Source organism: Dipodomys ordii, unplaced genomic scaffold (genome assembly GCF_000151885.1).
Source record: "Dipodomys ordii isolate 6190 unplaced genomic scaffold, Dord_2.0 Scaffold6, whole genome shotgun sequence".
Classification (NCBI taxonomy): domain Eukaryota; kingdom Metazoa; phylum Chordata; class Mammalia; order Rodentia; family Heteromyidae; genus Dipodomys; species Dipodomys ordii.
The window spans coordinates 7,914,915-7,941,691 of NW_012267222.1; the positions used below are offsets into that span (position 1 = coordinate 7,914,915).

At 54.3% G+C, this 26,777-nt stretch overlaps 1 protein-coding gene across 2 annotated transcripts; it reads right to left on the reverse strand.

Annotated features, from left to right (window-relative positions):
• Positions 1 to 14,436: 14,436 nt before the first annotated feature.
• Dhrs3 (dehydrogenase/reductase (SDR family) member 3) lies at positions 14,437 to 23,255 on the reverse strand. 2 transcript variants are annotated; one of them, XM_013035117.1, is made up of 5 exons: positions 23,116 to 23,255; positions 22,000 to 22,119; positions 21,542 to 21,780; positions 16,794 to 16,919; positions 14,437 to 14,967 (listed from the first exon to the last, which is right to left on the reverse strand). In XM_013035117.1, the coding sequence occupies exons 1-5, from the start codon at positions 23,197 to 23,199 to the stop codon at positions 14,883 to 14,885; spliced, it is 654 nt and encodes a 217-aa protein (XP_012890571.1). In that variant the 5' UTR covers positions 23,200 to 23,255; the 3' UTR covers positions 14,437 to 14,882. The 2 variants fall into 2 exon arrangements, 1 of the variants encoding a protein (XP_012890571.1); XR_001175770.1 differs by having other exon boundaries at positions 14,880 to 14,967; positions 16,794 to 16,891.
• Positions 23,256 to 26,777: the final 3,522 nt, after the last annotated feature.

Sequence of the window (26,777 nt, forward strand, 5' to 3'; positions counted from 1 at the left end):
TAAATATCCTATAAACATGCATATGTTAATAAAATTAAATAGCTAAAATGAAAAATACCACGATCTCCCAAGGGGAACTGATCTTATCTCCAGGTCCTATCTGCCAATGGGGTCCTACAGATTCACTTCCGTTGCCAAGCCCACAGGCTCTGAACCATCGCACTGGGAGATGTTTATTCTCACTAATAGTCAAAGAAAGGCAGATTAAGGCAACATTGGGAGACAATTTTATATTTATGTAAGTCAGCAAAACAATGTTTTTCATTTTTCCTCCCCCCAAATGTTTTTAAGGCCACCCCCAGCACTGGCACGCTTACAGAGATTCATATACTCTTTGCAAATGTTCATGGTCATTTTGACTTGAAATGGGCTAAAGGATAGGGTATGGCTCAGAGACAGAGTACTGACCCAGCATCTGGGAACCTGGGTTTGATCTCTAGCAATGCAAAAAAGAAAGGAAGGAAGAAGGGAGGGAGAGAGAGAGAAAGGAAAAGAAATGGGGAAAAAATGTCTCTAGGGGATGGGAAGGTAGCTCAGCAGTAGAGTGCTTGCCTTGCATGCATGAGGCCCTGGGTTCGATTCCTCAGCAGCACATAAACAGAAAAAGCCAGAAGTGGTGCTATGGCTCAAGTGGTAGAGCGCTCGCCTTGAGCTGAAGAGCTGAGGGACAGCGCCCAGGCCCAGAGTTCAGGCCCCGCAATGGACAACAGCAACAACAACAACAACAACAACACACACACACACACACACACACACACACACAAACCATGGCTCTAGAGGGAGAATATAATAAAACAACTTAGTGTCTAATCACCTGTTGGAATTCATGCCAAGAAAAAGGTTTAAAAGAAGCAAGGGGGTTGGAGTCATTAAAACACACAGTTATAAAAAACGACCTAAACATCTTTAAGGGAAAGAAGTTTCCAAAATAGATGAATAGTAAAAGCCACACAAAGAAATCTTGTAATGCCACACAAATGATCTTCCAAGTGAAAAAAAAAATCTGAAGATGAAGTGAAAATTACAGAAAATGTCTACTAAAATGATAAGTAAAAAGCACACCAATGGCTCACACTTACAATCCTAGCTAATCAGGAGGCTGAGATCTGAGGCTCATCCGTTCAAGCCCCCTGGGATAGACAAATCAGAAAGACTCTTATCTCCAACCAGCCAAATGCCAGAAGTGGAGCTCAAATGGTAAAGCCTTGAATGAAAATGCCTAAGGGGGGGAGGTAGGGGGGAAGAGGATTGGATGGGGGTTGGGGGGAGGCTGGGAAGGGATGGGAAGGGGAAACAAAGGAGGAGGCTACAATGCTTGATAAGAAAGGTACTCATTATCTTGCCCATGTAATTGTAACCCCTCTGTACAGTATTTTCACAATAAAAAATAAAAATTAAAAAAAAAAAAGAAAATGCCTAAGGGACACTTTCAGGCTCCGAGTTCAAGCCCTAATATGAATAAATACACAAAAAGTACTTATCAAAATGAAGACTTGTAGGGCTAAGAGTGGACCCCAGTGGTAGAGAGCTTGTCTATAGCCTGTATGAAAACAAGATCATCAACTGTGCAAATCAGCTTAAAAACGAATTGCAGTTTAATTTAAAAACTAAATCCACATTCGTCTGTTCCTCACTGGCTCATGGGGACCTCATTCAGGCTCTGGCTCTGGCCGTTGGTGAATGGCCAATCATTATTCATTATTTTTCTTTCTTGTCACGACACCATCTTTTTAACTAGTAGCGGATAAATATTTTCAGGCGCTGAGCACTCGCACGGACCATCTGCTCCGGGAAGCCCCTGGCCAGGAATGGTGGGAAAGGCAGGAAGCAGAAAGGTCATGGACCCCGGGGGGAAGTCCCAGCTTTGGAGAACCTGTTCCTCGGGGAGCAGAGGCTGGTGGACACTGAGGACTGCCTCCCACGTGGAGTCACAGGTGCTCACATGAGCTCCTCCTTCCCTCCTCCACCCCAGCACTCCACCCAGGTGACATCCAAGTGGACCAGACCACGGGGTGGGTGTCTGGGAAAACCCTCCCTGAGATGTCAGTACCTCCCAGCATTCACTTCTGTTGGACATAGGGCTGGGCTAGAGCTCAGTGGTAGGGTGAGTGGATTCTATATGGCCCTGTCTCAGAACTCTAATGAATGCTTATGTTTCCTGTATATACCTATATGTGTGCATATATGTATGTATATATACATGTATGTGTGTGTATATTTTTTTTGGCAGTACTAGAGCTTGAATTCAAGGCTTCAAGCGTGTGAGACAAACACCAACCACTTAAGCTACACCTCCAGCCTTGCTTTTTATTTAGGTTCCTTTTTCACATGGTCTTACTTTCTAACCGGAGGCCTACTTTGATGCTTCCCGTTGTTCCTGGGATGACAGGCTGGCTCTGGACAAGGCGCCCAGCTTCCCTCTGTTATGGCGGAGTCCACACACAAAACAAACACAGGTGGGCGCTGGTGGCTCCCATCAGTCATCCTAGCTGCTCAGGAGGCTGCGATCTGAGGATCGAAGTTTGAAGACAGGGGTGGGGATGTAGCTCACTGGTATTTACTCAGCAACCTGAAGGCCTTGGAAAACTTGCAAAATCAAAGGAAAACAAAACAAAACAGAATGCAGTTCATGTAGGAAACAAAAGATGGAAATGGAAGGCAGGGAGAGCCAACCTCTCATTTTTCCCATGTGAGGCCCAAGTTTCCCGCCACAGCCTAGGCCGATAGGTGATAGGCAGGCTGCTGACCCCAAGGACCAGGTAGGAGGGAGTGGCGGCCTGTGTCCCAGAACCCACTGCGAGACGCAGCTCAGGGCCTGAGTTCTCCACCTTGCTGGGTTTGAAACAAGACACCTTTGTTTAGTGGGCAGGCTGGCTGTGGCTTCCCCTCAATGTCCACAGTCACAGAAATGGGGGCGCTGGGAGAGAGACAGAAGAGGGACTGTCCAGGCCTCTTGTCCTACCGAGATCTCAGGCTGGCCGGCGCCACGTGCCTGACCAGGGACAGCAGGAAATCACAGGCCCCGGTGGGGACCGGCACGGCCAGTGTTCATTTCCTCTAGGAACCCTGAGCCCAGTTCCTCCTCCTCCACCCTCCTCCTGGGGACCAACTTCCTGCTGGGCAGCGACCTTTTCCTGTTCCCTGACTCTCAGGAAGCTCAACGCCGAGGTCTCATTTCAGAGAAAACCACGTTGAGGCTCTGGGGGTGAAAAATCCCACAGATGTCAAGGGACTGAGCAAATAGTTCTTTGTAGCCGTGTGTGTGTGTGTGTGCGCGCGTGTTGGGGCTTGAACTCAGGGTGTGTGCGCTGTCCCTTAGCCTTTGCCCTCATGGCTGGTACTCTACTATTGAGGACACAGCTTTACCCCTGGCTTTGGCGTGGTTATTTGGCGATCAGAATCGCAGACTCTCCTAGGTGACCTGGCATTGAATCACAATCCTCAGATCTCAGCCGACAGGCGGGAGCCATGGGTGCTCAGCGGCCTCCACCTTCCTGTCACCTGTCTCGGGCAGGGGCAGGGCATCACCACGACAGGGAAGAGGGAGGGGGACAAGGGTGGCTGGGTCTGAGACCTTCCCGAGATCTTCTTTCTTAGGGAGCTCAGCTGGCCCTGGGTCATTCAGAGCCACGCGTGGCTTGGTGATGGGAGAAGCCCTTGCTGTCCAGGAGCGTGGCCCAGGGAGGCTCAGGAGCCTGGGATGGTGCTTGTTTCCTGGGGGCCCCTCCAGCTAGCCTCCCCTGCCCTAAGGAAGGCCTCGGCCTCTGTTCTTGGAAGATGGCTCCTGAGACCAACTCAGTGAGAAATAAGCCAAGGAGATGGGGTGGAGAATCCAGCTCGGGGAGGGGGTCCCCTAAACTTCAGGCAGGACTTCCCGCCATGATCCCCAGTCCCAACAAGGGCAAAAGGTGAGGGTTTGGCAGGCGTGGAGTGGCATCCGGCTCTCCAGCCCTCCGTGCACTTGGGGCTGGGTGGGAATCCTGCTTTTCTAACGTGGGTTGGGGTCGGGGGACATGCAGGTGACAACCCCTGGAGAGGTGACAGTCCTGGGGGTGGCAGCCACCATCTGAGAATGTGTGAGGAGCAGGTTGGCCGGGTGAAAAGTCCACTGCGTGAGGAGCTGTCTGTTTCCCTTGCTTAATTTATCCACTATTTGGCTAACCTTGCTCTGAACCCAGGCCCGAGACCCCTCTCCCTTCTCCTCCGCCTCCCCCCTGGGCTTCCGGGCTGCCACCGGCCAGGAGAGGGGCGCGCTGGCCTTGATGCAACCTGGGGCCAGTGGGTCGCCTGGGGGAGGGGGGCGAGGGGAGGCCAGCCACCAGGCCAGGCAGTTATTTATGACCTGAGCCTTCTCCCCATCTTTAGTAGTTGCCAGCAACCTCCAGCACCACCCCCCCACCAAAGGCCAGACATCCGCTGAGCCCCAGAAATCACCCCGCCCGCTGCCTTTGCCAAATACACAACTGCGCTGGAGACAGTGACCTTTCATTCTGGGGCCATCTGTCATCCTAGACTCGGGCAGGAGGCAGACACAGGGAACAGCCGCTCCGGCAGGGAAGGTCAGCCTCCTTCCCGGGCCTCTGGGCTTCCCATCTGCCCTTGACCGCTCCAGGACCTTCCCCGCAGCCCCTGCCTCATCCCAGTGGCCCTGATCCCAGGGGGGGGTGGGACAGGGAGGGGGGGAGGGGCACAGCCTGGCAGTAGAGACGGAGGTGGGGCAGAGTCCCGGGCTTCTCCACACGCTTGGCACGTGTGACTTCCTGTAGCCCAGGCGGGAGCCTCAGCTTAGGGCTGATGAGCCGGGCTGGGGTCCGAGGGCCTCCCCCCCACCCCCTCTCAGTCTCCCAGTTGTTGGCGACAGCGACTCAGGTGGCTCCACCCCCAGGCCCGTGCCAGCATGCCACACTGGCCTTCCTGTTCTCACTCTACACCTGCCACCAAATCTCTTCCTGGAGACGACAGAAGCCACTGTGTTCCCTGGAACGAGGGGAAACTCACTGATGCTTAAAGAAAGAGGCCTCCTGTCCGCAGGCCCCGGCCCTCTGTCCTTCCCACGCCTGCCTCCGCACTCCAGACTTCCGGGTGTGCACAGATGCGCCATGCATGGCAGGGGGGGGTGGGGGGGACGGTTTGTTCTCACAGCGGTGAGAAGAAGGTTCATGTCCTTCCTCAGTTTACTTAGCAGCCTCACTATGCCACCCAGCTGGTCTTGAACTTGCTATCCTCCTACCTCAATGCTAAGATTATAGGTGTCTACCACCATGCCCAGCCAGAGTTGTTTTACTTAGCTGCATGATAGTCCTAATCTGAATGAATCAGAATTATTTAAACTTGCTTCTGTGTGTGTGTGTGTGTGTGTGTGTGTGTGTGTGTATGTGTGTGCACGCATGCGCACACGTGAGTCCTAGAGCTTGAACTTGGGACCTGGGTGCTGTCCCTTAGCTTTTTTTTTCTTATTTCCCTCAAGGCTAGCACTGTACCACTTGAGCCACTTCTGGCCTTTTTGGTGCTTAATTGGTGATAAGAACCAGAGTCTGCATTCAGGGCCTCACACTCTCAACTGTTTTGCTCATGGCTGGTTTGCCACTTGAACCACAGCTCCACCTCTGGCTTCTTACTGGCTAATTGGAAATAAGAGTTTCATGGACTTTTCTGTCCCAGGCTGGCTTTGAACCTGGATCCTCATACCTCAGCCTCCTGCATAGCTAGGATTACTACAGGTGTGAGCTACTGGTGCCTGACTAAAAGTTTCCTTTCATGCTTGCCCTGAGGAGAGGATTGTACAAGTCAGCTTTTTGTTGCTTGTAAGAAACACCTGAACAACAGGAAAAGAAGAAAGGTGGATTTGCCTGGCGCTGGTGGCTCATGCCTGTAATCCTAGCTACTCAGGAGGCTGAGATCTGAGGATCGGCGGTTCAAAGCCAGCCCGGGCAGGAAAGACCGTGAGACTCCTATCTCCAGTAAACCACCAGAAAACCAGAAGTGGTGCTGGAGCTCAAGTGGTAGAGTGCTCACCTTGAGCTGAAGAGTTGAGGGACAGCGCCCAGGCCCAGAGTTCAAGCCCCACAACCGACAAAAAAAGAAAGGTGGATTTGGACTTGTGCTTCCTGTCCATGCTCAGTTAGCTCCGTTGTTTCTGGCTCATGGTGAAGTAGAACAGCATGGCGGCACGAAGCTGCTTACCTTGTGGCAGGCAAGAAGCAGAGAGTGGGGGACCTGGGACAAGAGAGAACCCTCAAAGACACTCCCCCCAACAACCTGCTTCTTCCAACTACAACCTACCCTGGAAGTTTCCATTGCTTCTCCACACTTCCTCAAACTGTGTCTCACCTGTGGATGAATTTGCTGATTAGCTCAGAGACCTGGTGACCCAGTCACCTCGTGACTGACTCCAGCAACTGGGGGGGCAGGCCCTTAGTGCAAGAGGCTTTTGATGGGGGCGGGGGGCACAACAACCCATACCCAACCCATAACCATGCTATTCCTTCCTTTCTCAAAATTGCCGCAATTTGTGGACCCCTCACTGGCTAGATTGGGTCAGAGGAGCCTTCGTGTGTGTGTGTGTGTGTGTGTGTGTGTGTGTGTGTGTGTGTGTGTGCTGGTCCTGGGGCTGGAACTCAGGGCTCCGGTGCTGTCCCTGAGCTTTTTTGGCTCAAGGCTGGCAATCTACACTTGAGCCACAGCTTCACTTCTGGCTTTCTGTTGCTTAACTGGTGATAAGAGACTTGTGGATCTGTCTGCCAAGGGTGGCTTTGACCCTCAGATCTCAGCCTCCTGAGTAGCTAGAATTACAGGTGGGTGCCACCGGTGCCCGGCCAGACTTTCATGTCTTGTAGAGGAGTAACAACAACTTTCTCCTGTGGGCATTGAAGATGCTAAGCAGGGTGCCGCGTGCTGCCTCAGCCTGGCTGGGGGTGGGGGGTGGGAACAAGGTCCGCGGCATGGACAAGCAGGCCCCTACCCAGCGACACCTGGACAGAGGGACCAGCCTTCTCCTCCGCTGCCTTGTGTCTTTCAAGCCTGTCTCTCCAGCTCTAGCCATGACCCACCCCACCCCTCCTCCTGGGCAGGGATTACTGAAGGCTTCCGTGCCCTCAGTGGGCACTGGGCAAGGCCTCTCTAGGGAGCCATTGTGGTTATGGTCCTGCTCTTCCCTGAGAGTAGGTCCCAAATCCCTCCCAGAGCTGCTACGGCCCGTCCTCTGTGATTGGACAGCCAGAGTCCCAGGGCCCGCCCTCCCCCGGGCCCCAGTCCTCCCTCACCCAGGAGGTCTGGAAGGTGGCATGTGTGAAGGTCATTTCTGCAAGGCCGGACCTCAGTGAGCACCAGCCTGGCCCAAGTCAATGCCACCCATTCCCACAGTTCCTGAATTTCTTCACTGTCCCCAGATGGCCACTGGCTCTGCTGGGCAATGGCTCCTGCTACTGCCTGGAGACAAAGGGCCCTTTAGAAGTAGCTTGGCTACCATTTTCTCTCCAAGGTTGGGGCATGTGGTGCAGGGCTGCTTCCAGCAGCGCCAGAGGGTCCCGCCTGGCCAGTGACAGATCGACAGACGGGACCAGCCAACTGCCCACCAGGATGCCCGCCATCATCCCTCCGGGAGGGACAGCAGTCAAGAAGGGGGTCTGCCAACTGCCTGTCACTACACCGGCCAAGTGTCAGTCAGGAGAGCATGGCGTCCCGGGACACCAGGACAGGCCATCAGAGCAGCAGCCAACCGGCACTCAGTCCCCGGCAAGTGTGAGTCCACCAGTGGTTGTGCTGGAAGAGAGCTATTGTTGTTGCTATTCAGAGCCCTTTCAAGGTCATTTCATTTTCAGGGATCACCCCATGCCACTCCCAGTCCCCGAATTTCAATGGACCGATTCTCTCCCTTGGCTGCAAAGACTGACTAGCCATAAGCCTCAGGCCTGGCCAATCAGAGCAATCCATTTCCTCTGGCTGCTGTGATTGGCTTATATATGGACACATGACTCAACCCACTCTAGTTATAACCAATCAGAATGAATTCTAGGAAGCTACACTGGGAGGAGAGGGGAAAGGGGAGAGGGAGAGAGAGAAAGAGAGGAGACTAGAGCTGACACCGCAGCCAGTGGGCCATCGTGAGAGCAGCATGTTTTGGAAGGAAGTCAGGCCAAAGACTGTGGAAATGAAGAACAGGGAAAGAGGAACTGAGTGCTGACCATGGCCTGGAAACTGTGTTTGCACCCTGGACCCGGCCCCACAGGAAGCCAGTAGTTATTGAGCTTTTCAGCTGTCACTCAGGGAGTTAACCAGTGTCTGAAGAAGGAGCAGCTCCTTCTCAGGGTACCAGCTCCTGAGTTTGGGTCTGAAATGACAAATTGGCTCCATCTTTGCTTTCCAAGGCCCTACCGCTGGGGTGTGGACACTGGTCTTTCACTCAGCAGAGCGAGGGGAGCGCCCCAGTGGGGTGTCTGTCGGTGACAGTGACAACGATGGCAGTGTGTCTCAGTAGCCGGCCTGTAGCACCCCGTGGCATCTGAGCAGCTGTGTCGTTTTCCTGAGTGACTTAGGGATTTCCGCAAAGAACTGGCCAAGCCCCTTGTGGTGTCAGGGAGGGTCGGCTGGCTGCCCATGCCCATGGCTCCAGGCTGGGCTGGCAAACTCTTGCCTAGTGGCCACTACTTGCACACCAAGTGACTGACCGGCCACCAATGCACTTCCTGGAACTTCATTGTCCCTCAGTAAACCTGGCACATTTAAATGGCTCCAGGAATTGGTCTGAAGGAGTTATTTGTCCTAAGGAGAGGGGATGGGGTAGGGGAGAGAAGGGGTGGAAGGTTTGGACTATGAAAGGAATAGAACTTGGGACCCACGCATGTCCACCTCTAAGAGACAGCAAGCTCTCAATGAGACTCCTGTCTAGGCACACGAAGGCTCCAGAAGCCCACCGGAAGTGGCCCTACCTTGGTCCACCTGGTGAGATGCTGGTGAATTGGGGCAGGCACCAGATCTGCACTCTCAGACTTTGTACTCAAGAGGCCAAAGACCTAAGGATTCAAAGCCAGAAGCTCTCAACTGGACTGTGGGGCTTAAATCCCAGCGCTCCCAGTTCCCAGCTGTGAACTTGGGAAAAACTCCTCGTCATTCTCTGGCTCAGTTTTCTATAAAGTATTGGGAGAAGTTTCCTAACTAAATGCACATTGCTGAGGATTTATCATACACGGAGCCCACAGTGATTGATTACTTTCATTGTACTTTTATTTTGGTGCCGGTATTGGGGCTTGAACTCAGGGTCAGGGCGTTCTTCTTTAGCTTTTTCACCGCTTGAGCCACAGCTCCATTTCTGGCCTTTTGCCTGGTTAACTGGAGATAAGAGTCTCAGGAATTTTCTTGCTGGCTTTGAACCCTGATCCTCAAATCTCAGCCTCCTCTGTAGCTAGTATTCCAGATGTGAGCCACCAGTGTCGGGCTTTGTTATAAGATAAAATGGAACTGGGCTGACTTGCTCCCATGCGCTCATTTACCAGGTGTGTGCCCCTTTGGGTTCATAAGCAGTTCTGTTGCGGTGGGCAGGGCTACTGCTCCCATGTGCTGCAAGTGAGGAAACTGAGGCTCGGAGAGGTTACGTTTGCGTTAGGGTTAAGCCGAAAGTACCCCTGAGCCAGGATGCAGACATCTCAGCCGGAAATGGCTGGCCCCAGACTCCACACCCCTCCCTTCTCCTACACTCCTTAACTGTCATCTGACCCAGTGTGATTGGCGTCCACAGCCCAGTGTGGATGGCAGCCATGCCAGGCCTGGCTGGCCTGCCCAGCTGAGCCAAGCCCCAGCAAGAAGGCCAAGCCCAGGCACCGCATGCCCGCGTGGACCTCACATTCCTGCCTGCAGAGGCTGGTGGACCCCAGGCCGGCCCCACACCGCCTAAGCTGACCCCCCAAGGAACAAGCCCCGTCCACGGCCCCTCCCAGGGCCCGCCTCCTTTGCCTTTGACCCTGGAACAATGGATGGCATGGGAAGGGCCGGGAGGGAGGGCCAGACAATTCTGCACCATTTGGCTATCACTCCCCAGACCAAGTCCAAAGACAGGGACATGCAGGGGACCCACACCCGAGGCGGGTGGTGCGCCCCACGCCCTCTCCCTGTGGAGGACTGAGAGGTCGCAGCCCCGCCGGCACAAGGTCCACATGCCAGCCCCGCTGCCAGCCCCGCTGCCAGCCGCCCCGGGACAGGCCACCGAAGCTCCTGGACCTCGGTCTCCTTAGCCCACGGTGGTGACTCCCACAGAGAGTTCCGAACAAGGACTCCCCGCTGGGTAACTTAGCTCCTTTGGGAACATCTGGCAAGGTCTAGAAACTTCTTTGGTCCCTGCAGTAGGGAAGCAGAGTGAGGAGAGTGAAGACCAGGGCACTGCCAGCCCGGGCAGACAATCGCCCATCCATGATGTCACCAGGGCCTCGGAGGCGGACGTGCACGGGGCCTGGAGCGTTCCCTGACAGACTGGTCGTTACTGTGTGTCCGGAAGGAGAGAGGTCGTGGGGCAGAGGTGGCTGTGGGGGAGGGGTGCCCAGGAGGCAAAGCTCAGGTCGGCTGCCCGTCTCTGTGTTCTTCAGACGTCAGATGTCCACCACGCGTTCTGGGCTATGGACTCTGCTCATGGGGTCCTGCTCCCCCCTCCCCTGCCCTCATAGAGTGTCTGGTTCAGTCAGCCAGACCAAGCAGGGGACTCCTACTGACTCCCAAGTGCCCATCAATGAGGAGGAATGCAGGGCTTGAGGGGATGGCCGGGCTCAGGGGGTGGAGCATCTGCCTCACAAGTGCAAGGCCCTGAGTTCGAATCCCAGGACAGCTAAATATTTTTATTTTTTAAGATGAACAGGCAAATTGTATTCTGTTCAGGCTGTGGAAGATTATAGAGCAATCACAAGGCACTCTCCTGCATGGGGAACTTGGCATATAAATAAATAAAATTATTATGTTTTGAAAAGCCAAGTAAGAGTGTAAAGCCCTGAATTCAAATCCCAGTTACCCTACCCCCCACCTAACAAACGACCGTGCTGAGGTACAGCAAGCCAGGCCCAGTGTGGTCAGGTGGTGTTGGCCGAGCAGATGGGAACTGAGGAGTTCCAGGTTGAAGGGACACAGTCGATGGCCGTGAAAAGCCTCCGGGCCAGAGCCCCGTGTGTCCCCAGAGGGGGCAGCAGCCTGCACAGGACAGGGGGGGCCTTGCCTGAGCATCTGAGTGTGTGTACAGGCCTGGGGGGAGGGGGAGGACTGGGGAGGGGGAGGGGTCCCCCCTCCCCCTGTGGCTCATTGCCTTGTGACCTGGTGCCTTTCTTTGGTGTCCCCATCCAGGACAGAGAATGCCTCTCTCTCCATTGACTGGGGCTCTGTGTTGAGGCGGGGGGGGGGGTAATGGAGGGGGGAGCTGCGGTCACCCTGGGAGCTTCCTGTCATCCTGGTCCCTCCCAAACATCAGCTGCACCCTTGAAGAAGAGACTCAGCCTTTCAGTGTCTCCCCGCCCCTGCCCTCCCTCCCTCCCCTCCTCCCTCCCCCCCGCCCCAGGGGAGGAGGGAAGTGTGGTGGTAGCCACAGGCTTCCTTCCATTCCTGACCACTGGCCAAGCCAGAAAGCCTGGTCCCTGGCACGGGGCCGGGATGGGGCTTAGGTCTGGCGCCTCCCTGGGCTGGGCGCCCACCCCAGAATCTGGTTTTCTTTGGGAATGGGGAGGAACGTCAAGCATGGCGGCCGGGTTGTTTCCCAGGCCCCTGGCTTTCCTGTGGGGTTGGCCTTGTCACTTTCCTTTGCTCCCGCCAAGCGAAGGGACAGAATTAGCTGGGCACTGTCACTCCCTGGGCCCTCCAGGCAGCCAACCCATCCCAGAGAGGGACCAGAACTCAGCCTCCTGGGAATCTACCCAAGGCCTGTTCCCCTGGTTCCTCTGGGAAAAGATCCAGGAAAAGATTGAAAGCTCCTGGCCTGGGGGGGGGGGAGGGATAGGGGTGGGACCAGCCTTGTCCTGCCAATAGGAGAAGCCCCCAGGGTGGTGGGAACCGGAGAGGTCTCACCGCAGCCAAGATGACACTTTGTGCTCCCCAGGCCCCACGAGGGCCGCGGGGCTGTTCCCCAGGGAGCCTGGATGCATTCCTGGCCCACAGGCCAAGTCCAATGTCATGGAAAGCCCAGGCGTCCAGCTGGCAGGGCTGAGCGTGAGCAGAGCAGGCGCGGTGGACGCTGGCCTTGCCCGCACAGAGCCCTGGGTTCCAGCCCCAGCAAGATCCGTGGCTTCTCGGAGAGGGTCAGACATAGCAGAGAGGTCCTCCTCAGCCCCCCCCCCCCTCACCGAGAGGTGCCAACCCCACGGTGCCGGTGACAGATCCCGTGACAGACAGGTTCCTGCTCTGGGGACACAGCCACATTGTCCAGGCACACCAGGGCTGTGCAGACGCTCCTGGAGGAAACTTTGGGCGTAAGGTCTCCTGCTTTGGTGACTCACGTCCTCGGGGACTAAAAGGAAGGTGACAAGCGGGTCCTGGTGACGTCCCTCGTCACTGTCTGGCGTTGCAAGGCAGGGCCTTGCCCATCAGGCAAAGCACAGCTCAGATTCTGGACCTGGTCTGGCCTGGAGGCTGCATCCGCTTCCCTGGGCTCATCCGAAAGGAAGCTTTGGGGTAAGGGCAGGCAGCTGGCCCTTCAGAGCCCTCCCCACCATCACGATCCTGCTCCCCAAAGCCACCGTGTCCCTGCCATCTCGCACCTGCTTTTCTCCATAATGCTATACTGTCCTCCTATATCCCCCTGGTGGGCTTGCTGGATCATGTGGGCAATGCTGGCCAATCAGGGGAGAGCAAAAATGACATCATTTGTTGCCAGGCAGTGCCAGGCTAGCCAGGTGGTTACCCCTGGAGCCATCCTGGTCATAAAGACAGAAACCACTATGGGAAGCTGTGGAGGTTTGGGGGTGTATGCCACATCTTGGTGAATACATCCCAGCTCTGGGGTCCTTGAAGTCTTTGGGTGGTCACTAATGAGTGACCAGGTGTGGCAGACTCGTCTCCTAAAGGAAGCCTCATGTCTGCAAAAGCCACGAGGACAGAGGCCACTCACCGGAGGCCACGTTGTTCCCCCATCCCTACCGGCCCAGGCCAAGGTCTACTGGACCTCGTGCCATGGCAGAGCAGCAGCAGAGATCACGGGGCATCTCCACCAGCAGCCCAGCCTGTGTCAGTTCTTCCTGCCACTCCAGCCTCCCCAGCTCCTGAGGCCGATTGGGGGTACGGGAACATAGCACCCCATACCACTTCCACTCTGCTCTTTGGTCTGAGCTATCCTCTGCCATGGCCGTGGGCTCCAGGAAAGACGGGGTCCACAGTGAGCATGTGGGGTGCAGGCACACCGCCCACACCGGCTGCAAACAGCCAAAAAACTCAGGGATACCTTGTTCCTGTTCTGTTTCAGTTAAGAAAGTGAGAAGCCAGGCACTGGTGCTCATGCCTATAATCCTAGCTACTCAGGAGGCTGAGATCTGAGGATCACAGTCCCAAGCCAGTCTGGGCAGGAAAGTCCATGAGACTCTTACTCCAATGAAGAACTCGGAAAACTGGACGTGGCGCTGTGGCTCAAGCGGTAGAGTGCCCGCCTTGAGCTGAAGAGCTGAGGGACAGCGCCCAGGCCCAGAGTTCAAGTCCTACGACTGACCTTAAAAGAAAAAAAAAGTGAGAAGAATTCTCCAGAACTCCTCCAAGGACAAAGGCTGAGCTCAAGGTCACCCTGGCCTCACCTGTGAGCTGGGGCTATTGTAACTCTGCAGACCTCCTTCCTCCTCCTCTGCCCCCCCCCCCCAGTTTCTCACTGTTTAACCTGAAGCCAATGCTGCACCCTGGAAGACTCAAGATGTCCTGAAGCACTGTCTCCCCATGCCCTGGAGTAAAGCCTTCTCCGCTCTGTCCTCTGCCCTGCACCCTGTTTTTTATTTGACGTCTGGGGGTCAGTGGCTGGACCAGCCTTGGGACTCCTGGGCTTGGGGCCTCTCAGAACCTTGTTTCAATGAGGTGTCCCTGTGTCCTGGGGCTCCTGAGCCCCTCTCCACCTGATAATTCGCATCTTGCACTGGTGTTTTCCAAGTGTGGGCTTTGCAGACGCATGCACGTGGACCCGGCTCTGCTCACCCTGAGGTGCCGATGCACCACCCGGGGAGCAAACTTCTGGGCTATTTTCAGGGACACCAGGCATGTTGGGAAGGGACTTGGCCAAGTTAGGAAGGAGCCAAGCATCTCCTTCTGCCCTCAGGCCTTGGCTCTGGCTTTGGACCTCGGCCTGGCGGGGCTTGCTTCTCTGCCCCAGGCGGCTGGGTGTCCCGGGCTGGGTGTCCGGGGCTGGGTGTCCCGGGCTGACCGACCTCTCTCAAAGGATGCTGCTTTGTGGTGGTGACTTGCTCCCTCCCAACTGCCCTCTAAGGATTTGAACAAAGGAACTCATAAAAGCCATCTTTCTTTTTATTTTTCATTCCTGCCGTTCGACCAGTTTGTGCAAGCTGAGACTGAGTGGGCTGGGGGGGGGTGGTGGGGGAAGACAGAACTCCTGGAAGCAGACCCTTCTGGAATAAGTCTATGCACACTGCTGAGGCTGGTTAGGTTTGAGAAGCCGTTTAACAATAAACTCTATAGAATTAGAAATATACCAAAGTGTCAAGGTGGCTGCTGGCTGGCTTCTTGTCTCCTCCTGGGGAGAGAGGGGGCTAACACCCATCTGTCCTGTGCAAAGGTCCTGGGGCTGATCTGGGGAGCTGCCAGATTCTTCCTTGAGCAGCTCCGCTCATCCCTTGCAGAAATGTGCCAGCGGACAGGTGCCCGGGTGTGTGCCTGGGGTGCCTTGGCCCCTTAGGTCCGTGACTCCTTGAGCAAGTCTCTGCTTCCGGTCTCTATGTTCGCCCCTTGAAAGTATTCATGCAGGTGTAGGTTCCTGAAAATCTGTGGATCTCCTCCAATGCGGCCTGTGGGAGAATGCTGCGGGAGAGGGTAGGCAAGGATGGTCAGGAGGGTTGGGGTGGGGGGGGGCCATACCCCAGCTCCTTCCATGTCACACGGGGGGGGGGGGCTGTTGCCTGCTAACTGGGAGGGGCCAGACTCCTGGCTCGGGGAGGAAGCTGTCCCTGTAGGGCTGAGGAAACCATGGGCGCTGCATGGGGACGGCCACGTGTCCCAGCCCCCTTCACTGAGGGGCTGGGACGGCAACGGCTCACTGAGGAAGATCTGGAACATTCTATAGGAACCTGACGCTGGGAAAACTCTGGGGATAGGAGACTGTTGGGAGGTGGTCTATGAAGTTCCGGTGAATTCTGAACCTTTGGCATCAAGACCCCTGGGCTCCTCACTAAGACTAAACGTCCCGAGGGCTGGGAGCATCGCTAATTCTCCATCAGACAGTGGTGCTCCAAGTGTGGCCTGGGAGCCCCTGGGGGTGCCTGAGATCTCCTCAGGGGACTCTGAGGTCAGGTGACTTTTATAATAATAAAAAAGGAAGGCATCACGTGGCCTTATGGCTCCTACTCTGTCAGGAGTGCACAGTGGAGTTTTCCAGAGACTTTGGTGACATGGAATATCTATCACAAGAGAATAAAATGAGAATCTAGGCTGCAATGTGGCTCAGTGGTAGAGTGCTTGCTTAGTGAGCATGAAGCCCTGGGTTCAATTCCACATAAACAGAAAAAACCGGAAGTGGCGCTATGGCTCAAGGGGTAGTGTGCTAGCCTTGAGCAAAAGAATCTCAGGGACAGTGCCCAGGCCCTGAGTTCAAGCCCCAGGACTGGCAAAAAAGAAAAAACAACAACAACAAGAGAATCTAGTTGTGAAACGTCATCGCTCCTGAAGAGTTGTTATTTTTTGTAGAATATCTACCTACATGAACGTATTAATGGACCGGGCCCTGGCACATCCCTGTAACCCTGTACTTGCCAAGGCTGAAACAGGTAGATCATGAGTTCAAGGTGAGCCTTGGCTACACAGCAAGGTTGTATCTCAGGAAAAGAAAAACAAAAACAACTAAAAAAGAACTAACAAGAGGGGCTGGGAAGGTGGCTCAGTGGTAGAGCGCTTGCCTTGCATGCCTGAGGCCCTGGGTTCGATTCCTCAGCACCACATACGCAGGGGGAAAAAAAGCCAGAAGTGGCGCTGTGGCTCAAGTGGTAGAGTGCTAACCTTGAGCTGAAGAGCTGAGGGACAGTGCCCAGGCCTAGAGTTCAGGCCCCAGGACCGGCAAAAATAAATAAACAAATAAATAAACAAACAAGAACTCACCCCTCCTCCAACCCTCAAATAACCTATTTATTTTCCTTGTGTGTGTTAGTATTGGAGCTCACACTGTCCTTTAGCTTTCTTTACTCAAGAATGGCACTCTACCATTTGAAGCACACTCCACTTCCAGCTTTTTTTTTTTTTTTTTTTTTTGCAGATTAATTGGGAGTCTCACGGACTTTAGGCCTGGACTGGTTTCAAATCTCAACTTCCTGAGTAGCTACTATTATGGGTGTGAGTCATCAGTGCTTGTCCACATTCATATTAATTTAACAGAACACATACTGTATCCATTTTTTCCTATTTTAATTTCTAACGCAGTGAACAGTGGTTCCTCAATGATTTCTAGACTTACAGGTTTCTGAGACCAAATTGGAGATCCACTGTCCTATGCTCAAGACAGCATCCTCTCATTCCCCTGCCTATGGCAGACATGACTAATCGAGCCCATATGCACATTTCCAGCTGGATGCCTCTTCCCCACCAGGGGTAAGGTTTGGCGGGAGCCCAGCCTAGAGGCTCCTCCCACAGCCTCATACCTTTTCAAGATAATGAGGATATTCATTGTCCACGGGAGCAGGAGGAGGGCCTGATTTAGCTGCACAGCTTCCACTGTCCTCCGGGCCACGGTCTCCGGCTTCAACGGGGGAAAGAGGTTGGGAAACCTGAAGGCAGGCAGACACAGGAGGTCTCCCTTGTAGAGGCCTGCACTCCTGCCAGGGGCCTCGGTGTGGCCTCCACTTCTGGGCCTCTCTGTCCTCTGCTGGATGAGGGCCTCGAAGCTGTGGAATTCCCTCTCTCATCCCAGACCTCCCAGAATTCCCAAGGCATGCGAGTGGGGGCTCCCAGCTAGCAGGGGGTCCCCAGGAAAATCAAGGAGCTCATCCTCCTCTGCACCATTTCCAGAGTCCTCCAGGTGCTCGTGGAGCTCTGCAGTCCAGGCCCCGCCCCGCCTCACACTCTGACCTCCTCTTCCCTTCCTTCTGCTCCAGCAGCACCTCTCAGCCCTTCTCTGCTACGGCCTCCTCCCACTGTCCCAACAGGCTGGCTCACTCCCGGCTCCTCCAATCCCATTCGACCTTGAGCAGCCTCTGGTCTATGGAGAGCCAAATGACAGCTATGGGCTTTAACTCTATCATGTTTAAAATGCCTGCCCCCTTTTGTGTGCTTGCTAGTACTGGGGCTTGAACTTAGGACTTGGGCACTGTCTAGCTCTTTTGCTCAAGACCAGTGCTCTACCCCTTGAACCCAGTGCCATTTCTTTCCCCCGCCATTCTTTCTTTTGGTGGTTAATTGGAGATAAGAGTCTCACAGAATTTGCTGCCCAGGCTGGCTTTTAACTGTGATCCTCAGATCTCAGCCTCCTGAGTAGCTAGGATTACAAGGTGTGAGCCACCAGTGCCTGGCTGGTTGTGTCTTTATTAATGGCTGGTGTCCTCCATCAGACTGTGAATCCCACGGGGGCAGAGGCCTGGTTCTAGCAGTATCCAGCACTTAGCAGATGCTAAACAAATAACTTGCTGAATATGAACACCAAGCAACTTCTCTCGGCATGTCTTGTTCTTGTCTGGAGGCAAGTGCTCTGCTGGAGATACCTGCCTGGCATTCATTCATTCATTCATTCACTGATTTATTGATCATTCAAACATGTGTAGCATTCATCCTAAGGGATTTCCAAATGAATGAATGAATGAATGAATGAATGAACAACAGACATCAGGGAGGTGGTCATGCCTACGCAGAAGCCTCTGATCCCAGAGCCGTACCTTGATGATGCACCCTAAAGACCAGGCCTGGGAGCTATGGTGAACTAGGCTTGTACAAGGTCTAGGCTTTTGTTTTTCCCATCTTCCTGGGCTTAAGGCACTGCTGGTTCTGACCTCCGCCCCACAAAGAGCTCACGCCTCCCTGTGGCACCAGGAAGAGTCCTTGGGTCTGCTGAGCAACAGGCAGGTTCCAGGATCCCAGGCTCCCTCCCTGCGCTTTCTCCTGCTACAGCGTCAACGGCACGTTCTACAATGCCAGCTTGGCATTCTAGAAGGCGCAGACTCCACGGAGGCTGGTCTGGACTCCTCAGCCTCCACCTGCAGCCAGCCCTGCCTCTGGGAGGGGTGAGGACAGAGTGGACGGACTCCGCTCCGGGGGGATCTTCCTGGTGGGACCCCTGCTGGACCGGAGGAGCAATCTCAAGCATCTGCTGGTGGGAATTTTTCCCCCTATGGTGGACAGGATGGGAAGCAGGCCCACAGGGAATGGCTCAGCTGTGTGGCCTGGGCCCATTACTGCTCCCTGAGCCTCTGTTTCTGGATCAGGAAATCAGGGCTCAGAGCTCTGCCAGAGCAGCCCAAGGCCCCAGTGCAGTGTGGTGTGGCTGGAATACAATATACCAATAAATAGGACTGACAAACACTAGTGCCACCAACAAAATAGGAATCCCCTTGGATAAATGAGGAGAGCGAGGCACAGAAAAGTCAAGTCACTTGCCCAAAGTCACACAGAACTGGAATTCTACCTCAGACCGTTTGTGCTCATCTGCCGACCCAGTAAGGAAAAATGACTTGGGGGAGGGGAGCTTGAATTGTGGCTGAGGCCGGGTCTTACTGTGTTGCCCAGGATGGCTTCTAAATTGTGATCCTCCTGCCTCAGCCTCCTGAGTGCTGGGATTAGATTTTTCAAGTAGAGAGGAAAAATGGCAGAAGGAGAAGCAGACACGCTCACACAGACGCGAAGGCTGCCGATGCATCCCTCCTCCCCATTCCTAGAGCATCCAGTTAAATGATAGTTTGCCCCCAGACCGCCAACATGCATTTACTGGACACCTCTTATATACTTAGATGAAAAGAGAAGAAACTGAGTTCCCAAGGGGAAAAACCAAGCCGGGCGCTGGTGGCTCACGCCTGTAATCCTAGCTACTCAGGAGGCTGAGATCTGAGGATCGCGGTTCAAAGCCAGCCGGGGCAGGAGAGACTGTGAGACTCCTATCTCCAATAAACCACCAGAAAACCGGAAGTGGCGCTGTAGCTCAAGTGGTAGAGCGCTCGCCTTGAGCTGAAGAGCTGAGGGACAGCGCCCAGGCCCAGAGTTCAAAAAAAAAAAAAGGGGGAAAAACCAAATTCTCTCATGGGTCATTAACTAGTAGCAGGCATGTTGATGAAGCAATTTCCTTCCTTCCTTCCTTCCTTCCTTCCTTCCTTCCTTCCTTCCTTCTTCTCTCCTTCCCTTTCCCTTCCTTTCTTTCGTTTTTTTTTTGGCAGTCCTGGAGTTTGCACTCAGGGCCTCGTGCTTGCTAGGCAGATACTCTACTGCTGAGTCACCCCTTGACTCCCCACCTCCCTGGACCCTGTTTTGGGGTGCTGCTTATTTTTGAGTTAGGGTCTCACTTCCTGCTCAGGTGTGTACCTGGACTACGATCCTCCTGGTTTTCACTCCCTAGCCCGTAGCGGGGATGCACACCACCCTAGGCTCTTCTTGCTCAGAGTGGCCTGGAATTACAGTCTTCTCAAACTCAGTCTCTTACAAAGTTAGGAATGACAGGTATGTGCCACTCTACTCAGCCATGGGTTGAAATGAAGTCTTGTGGACTTTTTTTTGGGGGGGGGGCGTCCTGGGGCTGGCCTCAAACCACAGACATCCTATTCTCAGTCTCCCAAGTAGCTAGAATTACTAGCGTAAGCCACCAGTGCCGGGCTGAAGGTATTTATTGTTAGTAAAAACCGTAACTGGCCCAGCAGCTCTTTACTGAGCAGCTACTACTCTACGCTGGGCTTTGCCCTAGGGGCTTTACATGGATGGCTTCTAATTTGCCCAGTGATCCTATGAAGCAAATATTATTTCCATCATTTTACAGACAAGCAAGAAATAAAATGAAATGAAATGCTTTGAGGCAACCGAACAAGCCCAAAGTTCCACAGCTGCAGAGTAGCTGAGGTGTGACCCAAAACCAGGCATTTCCATTTCGTGATGAGCCAAACTACGCTGCCCCTGTCGCTAGCCGCTAAGGCACGCGGAGTGATTCCTGCGTGGCTTCACCCAGCTGAAGAATCTCCTCCGCCTCTCACGGTGGCCTGCCATGCTGTCTTCATGTCACTTGCTTATTTCTTTTGGATGCTAAGGATGGCACCCAGGGCTTTGGGCCTGCTGGGCCAGGGCTTCTCTACTGAGCTGCACCCACAAGTCCCAAGCCTCGCTTCTGGAAGACGCTGAAGCGTGTCATCAGAAGGTAGACCGCTGGAAGCTGGATGGTGGTAACACACACGGGGTTAGGTGTGTGTGGTCATCCCTGGTTTTTGTTATCGGGTAATCTGATGTCCTTAAACAATGGTCCATCATTATTGTGCCATTTGCTGAGTTCTTGGTATGTAGCAAGATGGCTATGAAGGCTAAGGCAGCAACTCATCAGACTTGATGTCACCCAGTGACAGGGGAGCCTGGTTCCCAAGCACACGCTCCCTTGCTGGCCTTGGTCTGCAGGGGCTGGGGACAGCTGGGCCTCTCCAGTCCCTTTACATCTGCCTATGACGAATATACAATCAAAGGCACACCACTTGATTAATACAAACCAGGAGTGGGGGAGGGGGGAGGAAGGGGGACTTTCTAAAAGCCCACAATGCGCAGGGCACTGGTGGCTCCAGCCCATAACCCTAGCTATTCAGGAGGCTGTGATCTGAGGACCATGGTTCAAAGCCAGCCTGGGTAAGAAACTCTGTGAGACCCTTGTTTCCAATAAACCACCAAAGGGTCAGAAGTGGAGCTGTGGCTCAAGTGGTAGAATGCTAGCCTTGAGCAAAAAGAAAAAAAAAAAAACAGCTCAGGGACAGTACACAGGCTGTGATTCAAGCCTCAGGACAGATGAACAGACAGCCAGCCAGACACACATATACCCCCCCTCCCCCAAAGCCCAGAAAGTTCCCTGGGGCTCCCTTCTTTACCTCTATCCCTTTCCCTCAGGGCTGTCCCCCTGGTCTGTTCCTAGAAGCCTAGGCCAGTCTCGCACCTTCTAGAATTCCACACACATGGAATCAGGCAAAGGGTCCTGTTGCTTTCACTCACCGCCATGCTTCTGAGTCACCAGGCAGCTCATGTTTACTACTCTGCTTTCTTTGTGTCTCCATGTAGCATTCCACTGCACGCGCTCAGCCCCGGGGCTCTGGACAAGCTCTGAGAATCAGGACCCTACGCTGCTGGAGTATCCCAGCGCCCTGCAGATGGAGGAGCAGCTCCCAGAGCCCGAGGCCGAGGCCAAGGCATGCAGTGGACTGGGTGGACAGGCTTGGGGGAGGTGGCTGACCTGACCCTCATGCCCTGGAACATCTCGGTGCTGGTGTGGAAGGGCAGCACGGTGGTGGCGTTGACGCCCGGACAGTCCAGCAGCCCCAGGGTCAGGCTCTCCATGAAGGCAAAGGCCGAGGCCTTCGATGTGCAGTAATCGATGGCACCGGGGATGGCGGACAGCGCCAGCACGGAATTGAGGCACACGATGTGGCCGTTCTGCAGCTCCAGCATGCGCGGCAGGAAGGCCTTGGTGGTCTGGCGGGGGAGACGGGGGGACGGGGTCAGCACGGAGCAGAGGCAGATTCTGAATCCCTCCATCCCAGCTGACCCACAGCTCCACCCGGGACCGAGCTCTCCTGCGGGGGGTTGGGCGGGGAGCAGTCAAAAGCTGATGGCTCTCCTCAGGCCGGTCATTCTGGCCTGGACCCCATTCCCCCTCCGTCCCCCCAGATCCCATCATGCTCTGGGCCTTACCCAAAACTGGCCCAGGGTGTTGATGTGCTGGGACTTGAGGAGGGCATCGTCGTCGCTGTCCATCAGGCTCTTCCCGTGGACCACGGCGGCGTTGTTCACCAGGATGGTGATGTCTCCCACCTGTGGGCAGGACCGGGCCCAGGGCCACGACGGCAGTCAGCCTCGGTGGCTGCCACCCGGACAGACCCAACCCGACTCCACAGCGGGCTGTCACGTGGCCTTAGGAAGCTGCGTGGCTCCTCTGAGCCTCACCCTGGGATTATCAGTGGCATTAGTGACAGCCACTGGTGCCCGAGGACTAGACATCATCATGGCGCCTGTATGCCTGGGCCGTGGCTATGTAGAGTAACTGAGGTGATGATCATGAATCAAGACATTTTAACCGGGGACTCATGGTCAGAAGCTGAGATTTTAAAGATCATAGTTTGCAGCCAGGCCAGGCAGGAAAGTCCTAGAAAGTGGGACATGGAGCTGTGGCTCAAGGTGTAGAGGGCCAGCCATGAGCAAAAAAAGCTCAGGGACAGTGCTCAGGTCTTAAGTTCAAGCCCCAGGACCCAGGTGCACATGTACACATACGCATATACACACACATGCACAATTACATGTGAGCAATACCCATGCACACATGCATGTGTGTACACAAATGCACACAGATTTGAATCAAGTGTATTTTCCTCTCTGGGAGTTCACAGGTACTCTCAGCCCACATAGATGGCTGGACTCAGGATAAGGATTTTCCCAGAAGGCAGTGGGACATTTGCCACTGATGCTCATGGGGAGAAAGCCCCAGGGGCTAAACTTCCAAGGGGTGGAGGTGGAGGTGTGGCTCCCGTGGTAGAGCACTTGCCTAGCAGGTGCAAGCGCTCTCCCAAATATGGTTCAATGTCATCGTTCATTGTTTCCAAGGGGACCACAAAGATGATTATTAATTATGATTATTATTATATTCCTGTTGCAAAGTCATCTCCGCTCCCCACCCAAGTAACTTGAACCTGTTTCATGGGGAATGTTCCAGAAGGTTCCCTGGACCAGCTGGTCTGCCCTAAGCTTCGGGTCTCTGAGCATTTCCCCTTGCCAGTGCCCCCCTGAGCACAGAGGACGGGCGTCCCGCACTACCTTCTCCCGGACAGCCTTGGCCGTCTGGTACACCTCCTCTCGGTTGCCCACGTCACAGATGAAGTAGTGGCACTCGGTGCCCATCTGCCGAACCTCCTCCGTCGTCTCCCTCAGACACTTCTCTGTCCGGCCCCAGAGAACAATCTAGGAGAGAATAATAACCCATAACCAGTGGTTAAGAAGCCAGCCAGAGAGATGCAAAATTGCTACCAGAAATGCAGTCATTTAACACATGAAGGCAAATGAACCCGGGCGCCCGTGAAGGGACAGCGCCTGCTGCTCTCGCGGGAAGCAGTAGCATAGTGGAGCTTGTTCTGTAAGACGTTCCAGAATGTTCTGTTAGGAAGGAGCCCACCTCCTCAACCAGCGAGGTCTGGAGCTGAGATTCTTCACCTCAGTTGTCAGGAAGGGTGGAAGGGAGGATGGAAGAAGGAACTAGAAGGAACCACAGCCCCACTGGACAGGTAATCACAGGAGGTGACTGGTGGGCACCAAAGGGCTGAGCAAATTTATGAATGGACAGCCCATAAACGCTGGAAAGGGAAGCCCTGCCCTTCTAAAGGAGGACATGCTTGGCCCCACAGGAGTTAAGGGGGTCAACAGCCCTAGGGACAGACAGAAAAGTGGGTGCTGGAGGCTGTTGGGGTTTACCCCAACGAAAACAAAATGAGCCAGGTGCAGAGTGGCTCTCGCTTCTCATTCTAGCTGGCAGCTGAGATCTAGAGGATTGAGGTTTGAGGCTAGCTCTGGCAGAACAGTCTCTGAGACGGCCATCTCCAACTAACCAGCTAAAAGATGAGCTAGAGTTGTGGCTCAAGTGGTAGAATGCCAACCAAGTAAGTCATCCAGTGCAAGGCCCTGAGTTCAATGTCTGGTACTGACAAAAATTAATAAATAAATAAAATTAAAAGCAAAACCAAAAATAATGGTTGCTTTAGGAAGGGAAGGGAAGTTTCCAAACTGCAGGCTTACACATGGTAGGCCTGGTTACATGTGAGTAGACTCTCCTTGGTTCTTCACAGTAGAGCAAAAACTCACCTAGACGACTAGATGACAGGTTGTGAATGATCAGTTTCTCTTTGCTTGAAATCTCAGAAGTTGCACTCAGACAACTCAGAGGGAGGATTCTGGTGGCCTCTCATCAACTGAAGGGGTTCTCTCTCTGTTTTTGGTGATACTGGCTTTGAACTCAGGCGTTCATGCTTGCTCAGCAGGTGCTATCAACTTGAGTCATGCCCTGCGTCTTTTTGTGTGTGTGATAAGGCCTGACTTTCTGGACTGTAATCCTCCTATTTTAGGATGACAGTCAGCCTGCCAACCACACTCAGCTACCCACTGAGAAGGGGTCTGGTAAACTGTTCTGTCTAGTCTGTTCTCAGACTGTGACTCTTCCGATCTCAGCTTTCCAAATATCTAGGATTTTAGGCATGAGCCTCTGGCACGTGGCTTGGATTTGAGGTTTTTTAAAGAAAGAAAATCAGAATGTTCTCTTGATGCCTAAAACTGGTCTGAGAGCCTCCACTGTCTGCCCGAAACCCAGGAAAGGTTTCTACAAAGGAGGGTCTTACCCTTGTCCATGACCACAAACATCCATCCTGGACAGACAGACTGCAATCAGACAGGCTCTGGGCACTCTTGATGGTTGGGCTAAAACACTTAGATGGGTTTGTCCAGCACAGGCTGGGGGGGGGTGCGGTAGGGGGCTCAGTTAATGAAGAATAAAAATTATCCAGGAATGAAATTTGGTCTAAGTACCCTAAACTCTCCCAGACCTGTCACTGACATATTTCATTTTATTGTCCCATGTTACTCCATCTACTCAGCCACCCATCCACCCATCCACCCATCCATCCATCCATCCATCCATTCATCCATCCACCATCCTTTATCCAACCACCCACCCATTTCTGAGCAAGTCAGCCTGAGATACAGGGAATCCTAGCTTCCTTTTCCTGCTCTGGTCACTTGTGGCTCAGTGGGCAATAGGGGGTGGAGCTTGCTTACTTCCCTGAGTGTGGTTAAGGCAGATCTTTGGGGATCTTAAGAACTGTGGTTGCTGGGTGCCGGTGGCTCACACCTGTAATCCTCACTACTCAGGAGGCTGAGATCTGAGGATCGCAGTTCAAAGCCAGCCTGGGCAAATAAAGTCCGTAAAACTCTTATCTCCAATAAACCATGAGAAAACTGGAAATGGTGCTGTAGCTCAAGTGGTAGAGTGCTAGCCTTGAGCTGAAGAGCTGAGGGACAGCGCCCAGGCCCAAAGTTCAAGCCCCAGGACTGACAAAAAATAAATAAAAGAACTTGTGGTCGTCAGCAGAGAGAAGGTAAGGCTGAGGAGTGTTTCTGGAAGGTCAGGCACAGCTGGCCAGGACAAGTGATGGCCCCCTGGGGTCCTGATGGCTCCTGTCACAGGGGGAGCAGGGAGGCACTGGGTTCCATCGGAAGGGAACTGGGGGCTCAGATGAAAGAACTCTTGCTGGTTCTTGGAGGGGGGATAGAGAACCAGGGCCTCATGGAACCCGGGGTCTGTCCCGAAAGCCTGCAGTCAGGAAGTTGGCAGGGTTAGAGCACCATGGGGCGGGGCTGTGCCAGAGGAAACAGAGGCGGAGGCCCACTCTCTCTCTTGTGAACGGGCGGGACTTCAGCGCCCTGAAGCTCGGGTGTGCTCTGAGGATCTGTTGAGGCCGTCCCTTGTGGGCTGGCTCCACCTCTTCCTGATGCCATCCCAGCCTTTCTGCCCCCCCCCTCCCCAGGCCGGGAGGCCCCTGGGGGCCTGGTAGTGTCACAGTCCTTCCCTGGGGGTCTGTGTAGGCCGGGTGCAGGGGTGCCGCAGAGCCTCTTCCTGACCTGCCTATGGGGAGGCTGGCACAGTGGCTGGAGATCTGCCAGGGGACAGGGCCTCAGCCTCGGGCAAAAGGGAGTCCCGGCTGGTGCTCGCAAGCCTGGCTGTGTCTATGTGTCTGCAAGACTCTGTGTATCTGGGTTTTTTTCTTTTTGGTGCTGGTACTGGGTCTTGAACTCAGGGCCTGGGGGCTGTCCCTCAGCTCTTCAGCTCAAGGTAAGCGCTCTACCACTTGAGCCACAGCATCATTTCCAGCTTTCTGATGGTTTGTTGGAGATAAGAGTCTCATGGACTTTCCAGCCCAGGCTGGCTTTGAACCACAATCCTCAGATCTCAGCCTCCTGAGTAGCTAGGATGACAGGCGTGAGCCAGGCTCGCCTTCTGGTTTTTTAGAGGTTCACTGGAGATAAGAATCTCATAGACTTCCCTACCCAGGTTGGCGTGGTATGTGATGCTCTGATGTCAGTTTCCTGAATAGTCAGGGTGACAGGTGTGAGCCACCGGCACCCAGTTTGAGTGTCTTATTTCCACCTGAGTCTCGATGTACATGTCTGCGTGTTTGGTGTGCTGTGTTTCTCGGGTTCTAGAACCTGGGCCTGGAACCCTTGTGGGATGGGCTGTTTCCATGGTGATGGATGGCCAGGGCACAGGAGTGGAGGGCCGGGGCTCTGCTGGAGGAGTGGCTCCGCCCACTCCCCCTCCCTCCCTGGGAATCAGAGCCCCTTTCAGAGAAGCTGACAGGTTAAGCGCCCTGCCCAGGGCCAGAGAGGGCAAGGGGGGGTGGGCATGCAGGGGTGTGGGGCAGCCCAGGGAGCCAGCT